This window comes from Salmo salar, unplaced genomic scaffold, assembly GCF_965601325.2.
Source record: "Salmo salar unplaced genomic scaffold, fSalSal1 ptg000619l, whole genome shotgun sequence".
NCBI classification, from domain to species: Eukaryota; Metazoa; Chordata; class Actinopteri; order Salmoniformes; family Salmonidae; genus Salmo; species Salmo salar.
Window position 1 is genome coordinate 1,594,605 of NW_027675443.1, and position 15,032 is coordinate 1,609,636.

Consider the following 15,032-nt stretch of genomic DNA (forward strand, 5'->3'; position numbering starts at 1 on the left):
CTACATTATAAACAACTATGTAGAGTGAGCATAGAGCTATAAGAGAATGAACAGTGGATATACACATATACAGTAAAGTGGCTATACAGTGGATATACAGTAAAGTGGATATACAGTTGATATACAGTACAGTGGCTATACAGTTGATATACAGTACAGTGGATATACAGTTGATATACAGTACAGTGGCTATACAGTTGATATACAGTACAGTGGATATACAGTTGACATACAGTACAGTGGCTATACAGTTGATAAACAGTGGCTATAGACTTGATATATATATATATGCATGTTAACATTAGAAGCCTCCTCCCTAAGTTTGTTTTATTCACTGCCCTAGCACACTCTGCCAACCCGGATGTCGTAGCCGTGTCTGAATCCTGGCTCAGGAAGACTACCAAAAACGTTGAAATTTCCATCCCTAACTATAACATTTTCCGACAAGATAGAACTGCCAAAGGGGGCGGTGTTGCAATCTACTGCAGAGATAGTAAGACAGAACTCTGCAGGCTATCCAGGTCTGTACCCAAACAATTCGAGCTTCTACTTTTAAAAATCCACCTTTCCAGAAACAAGTCTCTCACCGTTGCCGCTTGCTATACACCACCCTCGGCCCCCAGCTGTGACCTGGACACCATATGTGAACAGATTGCCCCCAAGATCTCAGCAATCACTGCCTCATTGCCTGCATCCGTAACGGGTCTGTGGTCAAATGACCACCCCTCATCACTATCAAATGCTCCCTGAAACACTTCAGCAACCAGGTCTTCCTAATCGACCTGGCCCGGGTATCCTGGAAGGATATTGACCTCATCCTGTCAGTAGAGGATGCCTGGTCATTCTTTAAAAGTGTCTTCCCCAACATCTTCAATAAGCATGCCCATTTCAAAAAATGTAGAACCAGGAACAGATATAGCCCTTGGTTCTCTCCAGACCTGACTGCCCTTGACCAGCACAAAAACATCCTGTGGCGTTCTGCATTAGCATCGAATAGCCCCCGTGAAATGCAACTTTTCAGGGAAGTTAGAAACAAATATACACAGGCAGTTAGGAAAGCTAAGGCTAGCTTTTTCAAGCAGAAACTTGCATCCTGTAGCACAAACTCAAAAAAGTTCTGGGACACTGTTAAAGTCCATGGAGAATAAGAGCACATCCTCCCACCTGACCACTGCACTGAGGCTAGGAAACACTGTCACCACCGATAAATCCACTATGATTGATAATTTCAATAAGCCTTTTTCTACGGCTGGCCATGCTTTCCACATTGCAACCCCTACCCCGGTCAACAGCCCTGCACTCCCCACAGCAACTCGCCCAAGCCTCCCCCATTTCACCCAAATCCAGATAGCTGATGTTCTTAAAGAACTGCAAAACCTGGACCCCTACAAATCAGCCGGGCTAGACAATCTGGACCCTCTCTTTTTAAATTATCTGCCGAAATTGTATCAACCCCTATTACTAGCCTGTTCAACCTCTCTTTCGTATCGTCTGAGATTCCCAAAGATTGGAAAGCTGCCGCGATCATCCCCCTCTTCAAAGGGGGAGACACTCTAGACCCAAATTGCTACAGACCTATATCTATCCTACCCTGGATTTCTAAGGTCTTTGAAAGCCAAGTCAACAAACAGATTACCGACCATTTCGAATCATTTCGAATCCTTGCAGTCTCTATGTGGGTGCTACAGGGTTCAATTCTCGGGCCGACTCTCTTCTCTGTATACATCAATGATGTCGCTCTCGCTGCTGGTGATTCTCTGATGCACCTCTACGCAAACGACACCATTCTGTACACTTCTGGCCTTTCTTTGGACACTGTGTTAACTAACCTCCAGATGAGCTTCAATGCCATACAACTCGCCTTCCGTGGCCTCCAACTGCTCTTAAATGCAAGTAAAACTAAATGCATGCTCTTCAACCGATCACTGCCCGCACCTGCCCGTCCATCCAGCATCACTACTCTGGACGGTTCTGACTTAGAATATGTGGACAACTACAAATACCTAGGTTTCTGGTAAGACTGTTAACTCTCCTTCCAGACTCACATTAAGCATCTCCAATCCAAAATTAAATCTAGAATCGGCTTCCTATTTTGCAACAAAGCATCCTTCACTCATTCTGCCAAACATACCCTTGTAAAACTGACCATCCTACCGATCCTCGACTTCGGCGATTTCATCTATAAAATAGCCTCCAACACCCTACTCAACAAATTGGATGCATTCTGTCACAGTGCCATCCGTTTTGTCACCAAAGCCCCATATATCACCCACCACTGCAACCTGTACGCTCTCGTTGGCTGGCCATCGCTTCATACTCGTCGCCAAACCCACTGGCTCCAGGTCATCTACAAGTCTCTGCTAGGTAAAGCCACACCTTATCTCGTCTCACTGGTAACCATAGCAGCACCCACCCGTAGCACCCGCTCCAGCAGGTATATCTCACTGGTCACCCCCAAAGCCAATTCCTCCTTTGGCCACCTTTCCTTCCAGTTCTCTGCTGCCAATGACTGGAATGAACTGCAAAAATCACTGAAGCTGGAGACCCATTTCTCCCTCACTAGCTTTAAGCACCAGCTGTCAGAGCAGCTCACAGATCACTGCACCTGTACATAACCCATCTGTAAACAGCCCATCCAACTACCTCATCCCCATACTGTATTTATTTATTTATCTTGCTCTTTTGCATCCCAGTATCTATACTTGCACATTCATCTTCTGCACATCTACCATTCCAGTGTCAAATTGATATATTGTAATTACTTCGCCACCATGGCCTATATATTGCTTTACATCCCTTATCTTACCTCATTTGTACTCACTGTAAATAGATTTTTCTTTTTTCTACTGTATTATTGACTGTATGTTTGTTTATTCCATGTGTAACTCTGTGTTGTTGTATGTGTCAAACTGCTGTGCCTTATCTTGGCCAGGTCGCAGTTGTAAATGAGAACTTCCCTGGAGTGCCTACCTGGTTAAATAAAGGTGAAATAAAAATACAAATAATAATAAATACAGAACCGTGGATATACAGTTGATATATATTATAGTGGATATACAGTTGATAAACAGTACAGTGACTATAGAGTTGATATGCAGTACAGTGGCTATGCAGTTCATAAACAGTACAGTGGCTATACAGTTGATATACAGTACAGTGGCTATACAGTTGATAAACAGTGAATGTCCACATTTACAGTATCAGTATAAATATATCTAAGAGAGATGAACAGAGATTTAATGCAGTATAGTTCAGTTATTTAGTGTCCAGTTGGCTTGATGTGGTGTGCATTGTAGAGTGCATAGTCCTTTAGTCTCTATGGGCCAGGTGGCCAGTTGGTGAGGGCCACAGCATAGTCCTTTAGTCCCTATGCGCCAGGTGGCCAGTTGGTGAGGGCCACAGCCTAGTCCTTTAGTCTCTATGGGCCAGATGGCCAGTTGGTGAGGGCCACAGCATGGGGAAAGAAACTGTTCAGATGGGGGTCTATAACATCCAATCACAGAGGTTTACATTATTGCTAATAACTCAAACTGACTTATTCAGATAAAGACATAATCTCTATACCGATGTAGGATCTAAGTTTGATCACCCTGTTGCAGGAAAACGAAAATGTGTAGTGCGTTTGAGTGTATTTAAGCTTTAAAAAAAAAATCTGAAGATGATAAATTCCACTTTTCCATTTTAAAATGTTTAATTATAATCCACATAATATTTAAAAGGTCTTGTTGCTGTAGGATTATTTTCCTGCTGTAGCAAACTGGCTCAAACTGGCTTAACCTGTTAGGGTTACACGGCTGGATAAAAAACGTACCCAATTTAATCTGGTTATTACTACTGCCCAGAAACAAGAATATGCATATAATTATTGGCTTTGGATAGAAAACACCCTAAAGTTTCTAAAACTGTTTGAATGGTGTCTGTGAGTATAACAGAACTCATATGGCAGGCAAAAACCTGAGAAGATTCTGTACAGGAAGTGCCATCTCTGACCATTCCTTGGGCTTCTTGGCTCTGTTTATTGAAATCTTAGGATCTTAGCTGTAACGTGACACTTCCTACGGCTCCCATAGGCTCTCAGAACCCGGGAAAAAGCTGAATGATGTAATTCCAGCCCCTGGCTGAAAAACATTAGCGCCTTTGGTAAGTGGTCTATCAGAGGACCATCAGACTGAGGCGCGTGCACGGGGCGACACCATGTTTTTATTTTCTCTCTCTTTGTACTAAAACACGATTTCCCGGTCGGTATATTATCGCTTTTTTACGAGAAAAATGGCATAAAAATTGATTTTAAACAGCGGTTGACATGCTTCGAAGTACGGTAATGGAATATTTAGAATTTGTTTGTCACGAAACGCATCGGGCGCGTCACCCTTCTTTACCCTTTCGGATAGTGTCTTGAACGCACGAACAAAACGCCGCTATTTGGATATAACTATGGATTATTTTGAACCAAACCAACATTTGTTATTGAAGTAGAAGTCCTGGGAGTGCATTCTGATGAAGAACAGCAAAGGTAATAACATTTTCTTATAGTAAATCTGACTTTGGTGAGGGCTAAACTTGCTGGGTGTCTAAATAGCTAGCCCTGTGATGCCGGGCTATCTACTTAGAATATTGCAAAATGTGCTTTCACCGAAAACCTATTTTAAAATCGGACATAGCGAGTGCATAGAGGAGTTCTGTAGCTATAATTCTTAAAATAATTGTTATGTTTTTTGTGAACGTTTATCGTGAGTAATTTAGTAAATTCACCGGAAGTATGCTAGTTCTGAACATCACATGCTAATGTAAAAAGCTGGTTTTTGATATAAATATGAATTTGATTGAACAAAACATGCATGTATTGAATAACATAATGTCCTAACATTGTCATCTGATGAAGATCATCAAAGGTTAGTGCTGCATTTAGCTGTGATTTGGGTTTATGTGACATTCTATGCTAGCTTGAAAAATGGGTGTCTGATTATTTCTGGCTGGGTATTCTGCTGACATAATCTAATGTTTTGCTTTCGTTGTAAAGCCTTTTTGAAATCGGACAGTGTGGTTAGATTAACGAGAGTCTTGTCTTTAAAATGGTGTAAAATAGTCATATGTTTGAGAAATTTAAGTAATAGCATTTCTAAGGTATTTGAATAACGCGACACGGGATTCCACTGGCTGTTCCGTAGGTGGGACGAAATCGTCCCACTGGCCCTAGAGAAGTTAACAATATACCTCTCTCTAATGTATATGGCTATATCAGGATTCACTTTTGACCATTTGACATCTTTTATTTAATGAGTTGCCTGTGAAAGATACTTCATCTGCAAGAAAACAGGCAGCTGCAACAGTGACTTTCAGAAGTTATATGATTTCCTCACATGAATGTGAAAGGAAGTGTGTAGCCTACGCAGTTACAAAACGGCTGTTGAAACTGTGTAGCACATGTCTCGGATGATGGCTAGATGCGTTGATATGTAGGAAAGACGGGCAGACTCTCGTACTGTAGGTCTAGGCTACCTACAAACTATTATAAGGTTAGATCGACGTCAGGCATTCAAAAGTCAGAGTAGGTTTGAGCTATGATCACTTACCATGCCGACCGACCTGATGGCCTCCATTGAAAATGTAAAACATATCAGGTCTAGCCTCTTAGTGACCCTTTAAAACCTGTTAGGGCTAGGGGGCAGTATTGACACGGCTGGATAAAAAACATACCCGATTTAATCTGGTTACCACTCCTACCCAGTAACTAGAATATGCATATACTTATTACATATGGATAGAAAACACCCTAAATTTTCTAAAACTGTTTGAATGGTGTCTGTGAGTATAACAGAACTCAAATGGCAGGTCAAAACCTGAGAGATTCCTTTACAGGAAGTGGCCTGTCTGACCATTTCTTGAACTTCTTTTCCATCTCTATCATTTACTAAGGATCTCTGCTCTAACGTGACACTTCCCACGTCGTCCATAGGCGCTCAGAGCCCGGGAAAAAACAGAATGTCGTCATTCCAGCCCCAGGCTGAAACACATTATCGCCTTTCTCAAGTGGCCGATCAAGGGACTCTGGCCTTATGCGCGTGACCCCGACCGCCCCCGCCTTTGGGATTTTTTCCTCTGTTTGCCGAAAAGGAGATTCCCTGTCGGAATATTATCGCTTTTCTACGAGAAAAGTGTCGTAAAAATTGATTTTAAACAGCGGTTGACATGCTTCGAAGTACGGTAATGGAATATTTAGAATTTTATTGTCACGAATTGCGCCATGCGCGTGACACTTCTTTACTATTTCGGATAGTGTCTGGAACGCACAAACAAAACACCGCTATTCGGATATAACGATGGATTATTTTGGACCAAACCAACATTTGTTATTGAAGTAGACGTCCTGGGAGTGCATTCTGACGAAGACAACAAAAGGTAATCAAACTTTTATAATAGTAAATATGATTATGGTGAGTGCTAAACTTGCCGGGTGTCTAAATAGCGAGCCCGTGAAGCCTGGGCTATGTACTTAGAATATTGCAAAATGTGCTTTCACCAAAAAGCTATTTTAAAATCGGACATATCGAGTGCATAGAGGAGGTCTGTATCTATAATTCTTAAAATAATTGTTATGCTTTTTGTGAACGTTTATCGTGAGTAATTTAGTAAAATGTTAGCGAATTCCCCGGAAGTTTGCGGGGGGTATGCTAGTTCTGAACGTCACATGCTAATGTAAAAAGCTGGTTTTTGATATAAATATGAACTTGATTGAACAAAACATGCATGTATTGTATAACATAATGTCCTAGGGTTGTCATCTGATGAAGATCATCAAAGGTGAGTGCTGCATTTAGCTGTCTTCTGGGTTTTGGTGACATTATATGCTGGCTTGAAAAATGGGTGTCTGATTATTTCTGGCTTGGTACTCTGCTGACATAATCTAATGTTTTGCTTTCGTTGTAAAGCCTTTTTGAAATCGGACTGTGTGGTTAGATTAACGAGAGTCTTGTCTTTAAATGGCTGTAAAATAGTCATATGTTTGAGAAATTGAAGTAATAGGATTTTTAAGGTTTTGAAAATCGCGCCACAGGCTGGCAGTGGCTGTTACGTAGCCCATAGAGGTTAACACGCGAATCCCGTTAGCGGGATTGATTTGACAACAGCCAGTGAAATAGCACAGCGACAAATTCAAAAAACAAAAATCTCATAATTCAAATTTCTCACACATACAAGTATTATAGATAATTTTAAAGATAAGATTCTCGTTAATCTAACCACAGTGTCCGATTTCAAAAAGGCTTTACAGCAAAAGCAAAACATTAGATTACGTTAGCACATCATTGAGCAGGCTTTCTTTCATGATTTGTTTTATTTTGACTGGAGCAAGATTGAGCTTATCCCTGATGTGGAAACTGCCTGGAAATTCTTTCATGATGGTTTTCTCCAAATAGTAAACAGACATGCTCCATTCCGCAGGTTCAGGGTTAAAGGGAGGGATAATCCATGGTTTTCGTCTGAGCATTCTTGCATTGTTCACGACCGTAATCTAGCCTGGGCTAAAGCAAGGAAATCGTGTTCTGATGCTGGTTGGCTTGTTTTTAGGCAGTTACGAAACAAGTGTTCTTTTCTTCTTAGGAAGGCCAAGTCTGAATATTTTATGTCTGTTACCACTGATAACCTGAATGACCCTACAAAGTTTTGGAAGGCTATTAAGTCTATGTCTGGTAACAGTAATGTTAATGAATTACCGTCATGTGTATTGAAGGACTCTGTTGCTATATATGACAAAACTGAAATGCTGAATTGTTTCAATGAGCACTTTGTATCATCTGGTAGGCTGTTTGATTCAGTGTCCTCTGTCTCTGTACAACCTTGTGTGGATGAACCAGTGAGAGCTGGTCAAACTTTTAGCTTTTTGCCATTCTCAGTGCAGGTGGTACATAAAGCCCTGAAATCCTTAGATCAGAGAAAGCCTGCAGGTCCTGATCTTCTTGATCCCTGCTTTTTAAATCTGGCAGCTGATTTCATAGCTGAACCACTTACATATCTGTTTAATCTAACCCTGGAATGTAATGAAATACCAAAGATCTGGAAATCAGCATTTGTCCTGCCACTTTTAAAAGGGGGAGATCCAACTCTTTTAAATAATTATAGGCCAATCTCAAAGCTGTCACCCCTGGTGAAAATACTTGAAACCCTTGTGAGTGAACAGCTAAAATATTTTTTATTTACTAACTCTATTTTGTCAATGTACCAATCGGGTTTCAGGAAGAAGCATATCACAATTACAGCAGCCATAAAGGTTTTAAATGGTATCACTGAAGCTCTTGACAAAAAACAGCATTGTGTCTCACTTTTTATTGATCTCTCTAAGGCTTTTGATACAGTTGATCATGCTATACTAAGGCAGAGATTGTCGAGTGTAGGTCTTTCAGAGCATACAGTTGCATGGTTTGTTAACTATCTGTCTGATAGAACTCAGTGCACTCAATTTGATGGGCTTAGGTCTGTTAAATTGTCTGTCTTAAATTGTGTGCCCCAAGGCTCTGTACTTGGTCCTCTCTTATTCACTATTTATATAAATAATTTAGACAAAAATGTCCAAAATGCACAACTTCATTTTTATGCTGATGATACTGTTATTTACTGTTGTGCCTCATCTCTTACAAAAGCTTTCCAGAACTTGCAAACTGCTTTTAATACTGTTCAACATACCTTGTCTCGATTGAAGCTTATCCTCAATACTGACAAAACTAAACTACTGGTGTTTTCTAAAGCAAGAAATAGACCTCTGAACCTTTCACCTATTACTACCTGTCAGGGCAAGGAGATTGAGGTTGTAACCTCATATAAATATCTTGGAATTTTGATTGATGATGGCCTCTCTTTTAAAATGCATATTCAACAACTTAGAAAAAAATTGAAGCTGAAATTAGGATTTTATTTTAGGGATAAGGCTTGTTTTTCTTTTGAAGCCAGAAGGAGGCTAGTATCAGCTACATTTATGCCTTTACTAGACTATGGGGATAATTTATATATGAATGCTTCCGCTCAGTGTTTGAGATCAATTGACACCCTTTACCATGGCACTCTGAGATTTATTTTAAATTGCAAAACCCTTACGCACCACTGCACTTTGTATACCAGGGTTGGCTGGCCTTCTCTAGTCTCTCATAGGCTCATTCACTGGTATACTTTTATTTACAAAGCCATTTTGGGTTTACTACCTTTTTATTTGGGCATTTTTATTGTTCAGAAATGTGGTGGGTACTCTCTTCGTTCGCGGGACTTTATCCTGCTAACTGTTCCAAATGTCCAAACTGAATTTGGTAAAAGGGCTTTTATGTACTCTGCGCCATCGTCTTGGAACGCCTTACAAAATACTTTTAAACTGGAAGAACTTGTCCCGATTGGTATTTTTAAATCACTGATGAATGATCTTCAGACTGATTCCCTGACATGTCAATGTTTTTAATTTGCTGTTTTTGACTTTTGTTATATTCTTTGTGAATTCTATGGTTTTTACTAGATTACTTGTAGTTTTTCATGAGGTTTTTCTGTAATTTTTGTAATGACTTGGCGCTGCCTATCTTGGCCAGGACGCTCTTGAAAAATAGATTTTAAATCTCAATGAGCCCTTCCTGGTTAAATAAAGGTTAAATAAAATAAATAAAATAAAAACATCACCTAAACAAGAAAAGCCAAACAGCCATTTTGCAAGTAAGGAGAGGCGTCACAAAAACCACAAATACAGCTAAAATGAATTACTAACCTTTGACGATCTTCATCAGATGACACTCCCAGGACTCAATGTTAGACAATACATGTATGTTTTGTTAGATAAAGTTCATATTTATATCCAAAAACCCCATTTTACATTGGCGGGTGAAGTTCAGAAAATGTATTGCCACCCAAAACTTACGGTGAATGAGCACATCAATTTACAAAAATACTCATCATAAACGTTGATAAACTTTACAACAGTTATTGAAAGAATTATAAATATACTACTCCTTAATGCAACCGCTGTCTCAGATTTTAAAATAGCTTTTCGGCAGAAGCACATTTGTCAATATTCTGATTACATAGATCAACCATCAAAGGAAGCTATACAGTTACCCGCCAAGTCATGGCATCAATAAAACTCAGAATTAGTATTATAAATCTTCCCTTAGCTTTGCTGATCTTCATCAGAATGCACTCCCATGGCTCCTAATTCCACAAGAAATGTTTGTTTTGTTTGAAATACTCCATATTTATGTCCAAATACCTCCGTTTTGTTCGTGCGTTCAGATCACTATCCAATGGCATAACGTGCGAGTGTAAATCCAGACACGAAACGTTAAAGTGTTCCATTACCGTTCGTAGAAACATGACAAACGTTGTTTACAATCAATCCTTAGGGTCTTTTTAACATAAAACATTGATAATATTCCAACCGGACAATAGCGTATTCATTCAAGAAGAAAAAGAAGGAACGGCGCCCTCGCGGGCTCGCTCATAACCAAGTCCTTTGTCCTCAAACAGGCCACTGATTGACTGAGCTCCTATTTTCTGCCCAGTAACAGGAGACGGATGAAACAAGTTTCTAAAGGCTGTTGACAGCCAATGGAAGCCTTAGGAAGTGCAACGTGACCCCACAGACACTGAAGTTTCGATAGGGATTCAAAAGAAGAACTACAATTCTCAGATTTCCCACTTCCTGGTTGGATTTGTCTCAGGTTTTTGCCTGCCATATGAGTTCTGTTATACTCACAGACATCATTCAAACAGTTTTAGAAACTTCAGAGTGTTTTCCATCCAAGTCTACTAATAATATGCATATCCTACCTTCTGAGTCTGAGTAGGAGGCAGTTTAATTTGGGCACGTTTTTCATCCAAACGTGAAAATACTGCCCCCTATCTTTAACAGGCTCCATTCTCTGTCCTGCTACTGGTAGTCCTATAACATTATGTTGATCTGAACAGGTTTAGGCTGGTCATCTATGATATGTAGGTTATATACAGTACATTCTCTGTCCTGCTACTGGTAGGACTATAACATTATGTTGATCTGAACAGGTTTAGACTGGTCATCTATGATATGTAGGTTATATACAGTACATTCTCTGTCCTGCTACTGGTAGGACTATAACATTATGTGAACTGATCTGAACAGGTTTAGACTGGTCATCTATGATATGTAGGCTAAAGCCAAGGTATAGACCTCGATCTTCATATCACTAACAAACCTCTATTATACATTATAACCTAGTCTACTTTACATAATATAAAATCTCTTACTTGTTGCAAATAAACTTTCTGAATGGATCAATGATTTCCCCCTCAGATCAATTAGCCCTTCTGACTATATTCTCAGATATGTTTAAAAAATAACAGATTGAAAGACAATAAATAGTCTACTGTTAATGAATACAAATAATTGTGAGACATGGCCTTGTGTTGCTGTACTGTCTAGAACTACCTTAACAAACAGTGACTTATTATTATTATTATTATTATTATTATTGTTGTTGCTGTACTATCTATAACTACCTTAACAAACAGTGACTTATTATTATTATTATTATTATTATTATTATTATTGTTGTTGTACTGTCTATAACTACCTTAACAAACAGTGACTTATTATTATTATTATTATTATTATTGTTGCCGTACTGTCTAGAACTACCTTAACAAACAGTGACTTACTAGTATTATTATTATTATTATTATTATTTTTATTATTATTATTGTTGTTGCTGTACTGTCTATAACTACCTTAACAAACAGTGACTTATTAATATTATTGACAGTTACCATGGAGATGAAATGTCACAACTACATGTTCACGTGATTGCATTAAATCACATGACTGCTTCTATGTCTGTTAGTAAATGTTTTATAAGAGATAATTAATAAATGATAACAATTGACATTCAAGAATAACTGTGTTAACCACAACCAACATGTTGGATCTCTGTTTAGTTGTCACTGTGTTAACCACAACCAACATGTTGGATCTCTGTTTAGTTGTCACTGTGTTAACCACAACCAACATGTTGGATCTCTGTTTAGTTGTCACTGTGTTAACCACAACCAACATGCTGGATCTCTGTTTAGTTGTCACTGTGTTAACCACAACCAACATGTTGGATCTCTGTTTAGTTGTCACTGTGTTAACCACAACCAACATGCTGGATCTCTGTTTAGTTGTCACTGTGTTAACCACAACCAACATGCTGGATCTCTGTTTAGTTGTCACTGTGTTAACCACAACCAACATGCTGGATCTCTGTTTAGTTGTCACTGTGTTAACCACAACCAACATGCTGGATCTCTGTTTAGTTGTCACTGTGTTAACCACAACCAACATGTTGGATCTCTGTTTAGGGGTCCGTTCTCTAAAATGAGTCTCTCTGGGGAGAGAGAGGAGGTTGGGGAACATGACACCAAAGCTAAGAGGTGAGATTACAATTTTGTTTTGGAATTATTAAGAATTTATTTCAAAAATGCTATTTCTAAAAATGTTCACATTTGTTTTTTAATCAGACATGGTTGCTCTTGGCTACCTTCAATATTAGTGTCCTCAGATTATTTATTAATAGATTTTAGATGTATATAATATTTTTTTTTTCTTCTTCAAAACGCTATATATCAATTGTTTAGCTGGAATGGAATATTCGTATCTGTATTTTTGACTGTATTATGTGGTTGTCTCAGCTAGCTATCTTAAGATGAATGCACTTACTGTAAATCGCTCTGTATAAGAGCATCTGCTAAATCAGGGGTTCTCAATCCGGGGTCTGTGGAGGTACTGCAGGGGTTCCACGGCACCCTGACTGTACTCGTTGCAATGTAAGACATTAGATAGAATTTTCACATGACACGACCACTTTGCCTACTCCTAAATATTGACTAATAGGTTGGCATGCATGTATTTTTTTTACCAGTTCTGATGGTTCTTACAAGCGGAATTTTGACCATATTACCGCTATATCAAAATACTCTTCACTCCCATTTAACAACTCTAAATAGCTTTGGCATAGTAGGCATCAAGTCCCTTGCCAATAAGGTTGCCTACAACGTTGCATACAATGTTCATTTTCATCTAACACATATTACGCCCTAGATGCCTGCAATTGCCCAATTTATAGCCATGTCCAATTTAGGAATATTTTTTTAACAACGTGATGTTCCGCTCCAAAGGGATATCTTGAAATAACATGATGTAGATAATTAAATAATCAAAAGAAAAACGTGTTTATTATACACTCTTAGAAAAGAAGGTTCCTTATTGAACCAAAAAGGCTTCTATCACTTCCTTAATATATGGAACCACTAAAAGTGATATATATTTTTGGGTTCAGTGAAGAAGAACCTCTAGAGTTCTGATCAACGAAAGGTTAATGTTTTGAGGACGTGAACCCAGCAGCCCTCCAGGGGTCAGATCAATTCCTCCCGTTTTTTCCAGCGCCCGGCCCGGGATATAAACCAGCCACCTTTCAACCACAGGTCCAACTCCTGCCACAGCTCCAACTCCTTAGCCGCTGGGTGAAAACCTGAGTTAATTTTCTGAAATAAGCATGAGTTAATCTGCCAAAATGAAGACAAAATGTTTTAGAGACATACATGGTATCACTTGTTACATATAAGTATTATACATAAATCATTGCCAAAAGCACAAGACATATATTATTAATGGATTGATCATATAGAAATACACGCAGAGTGGCTTGAGGTGATCTTGGGGAATAACGACGGAATTTGTTACAGTGTTGAGACGCCAAAGTTTATTGTTCAATTTGCTTTTTGCTTTACGGTCAGGGACAGTATGTGTCACCAGATCCTTTTCACTCTCTATCCTTGTTGCATTTTGTGGTTAACCGGATTCGTCATTATCCTCGAGACGAGGGACAGATGAACGAGCTGCTAGCTAACCAAGCTAGTCAGTACAGCTAGGTAATTTTTTACTATTTTTTACATTTATTTAACCTTAACCAGGCAAGTCAGTTAAGAACAATTTGTTATTTACAATGACGGCCTACCAAAAGGCAAAAGGCTTCCTGCATGGACAGGGGGCTGGGATTATAAATAAATAAAATATAAATATAGGTTTCACGGCTGTCTGAAGAATGGGACCAAAGCGCAGCGTGTGTATCGTTCCACATTTTATTATAACTGTGAAAGTATGCAAGACATACAAATAAACTCATAAACAAAACAACAAACCGTGACGAAGAGGTGCAACATACACTAACTCAAAATACAATCTCCCACAAACCCAGGTGGGAAAAACACCTACTTAAGTATGATCTCCAATTAGAGACAATGATGACCAGCTGCCTCTAATTGGAGATCATCCCCCCCAAAAAAACAAGAAATCCAGAAACAAGAACATGACAACATAGAAAATCTAAACTAGACACAACCCCGTCACACCCTGACCTACTCTACCATAGAAAATAAAAGCTTCTATTGTCAGGACGTGACAATAGGACAAAACACACATCACAACAAGAGAGACAACAGTACATACATGTTAAGCTAGCTACTCTACCAGCAGCATCCTAGTTATTCTAGCTAGTCGGTACAGCTAGGTAAGCTAGCTAGCTACTCTACCAGCAGCATCCTAGTTATTCTAGCTACCACTACATCATCACCGGCTGCCTGCATTTCTTGTGGACCGATGGAGCTCCCCGGTTGTTTCTTCCACCTGTTAAATCCCGTGGAGGGCTTCTCCCTCTCTCATTGACGGATGCTGGCTACCTCTGTCCGGTTCTCCTCTCTTCACTAGATGGACGGTAACTTTAGTATTTAACCCTTCTATGTCCAAGGACCGAACTTTTGAATATTATTTTTGTGGTGCCTCAAGTAGGCTGGACACATTCCATTTTTAACAAAGTTTTTTTTTTTCTGATAAAAACTACTTAATTGCATCCACCATGGAGCCCAGTTTCATAACACTAACTTATGTCTCTAGTTGTGAAGTAATCGCGAAACAACATGCCATATTTTAGGTGATTTTTCACCCTGCCATCTCCTATTAGTTCTATTGAGCACCGTGGCACCAACTCACCTTCTGA

At 39.3% G+C, this 15,032-nt stretch overlaps 1 protein-coding gene across 1 annotated transcript in view; it reads left to right on the forward strand.

Annotated features, from left to right (window-relative positions):
• LOC123743368 (NLR family CARD domain-containing protein 3) overlaps positions 1-15,032 on the forward strand; it is a 41,092-nt gene that overhangs the window by 3,203 nt on the left and 22,857 nt on the right. Inside the window, exon 2 of the mRNA XM_082972248.1 lies at positions 12,340-12,411. Within this exon, the coding sequence (XP_082828374.1) occupies positions 12,356-12,411 (56 nt within the window). The 5' untranslated portion in view covers positions 12,340-12,355. The remainder of the gene's footprint in view (positions 1-12,339; positions 12,412-15,032) is intronic.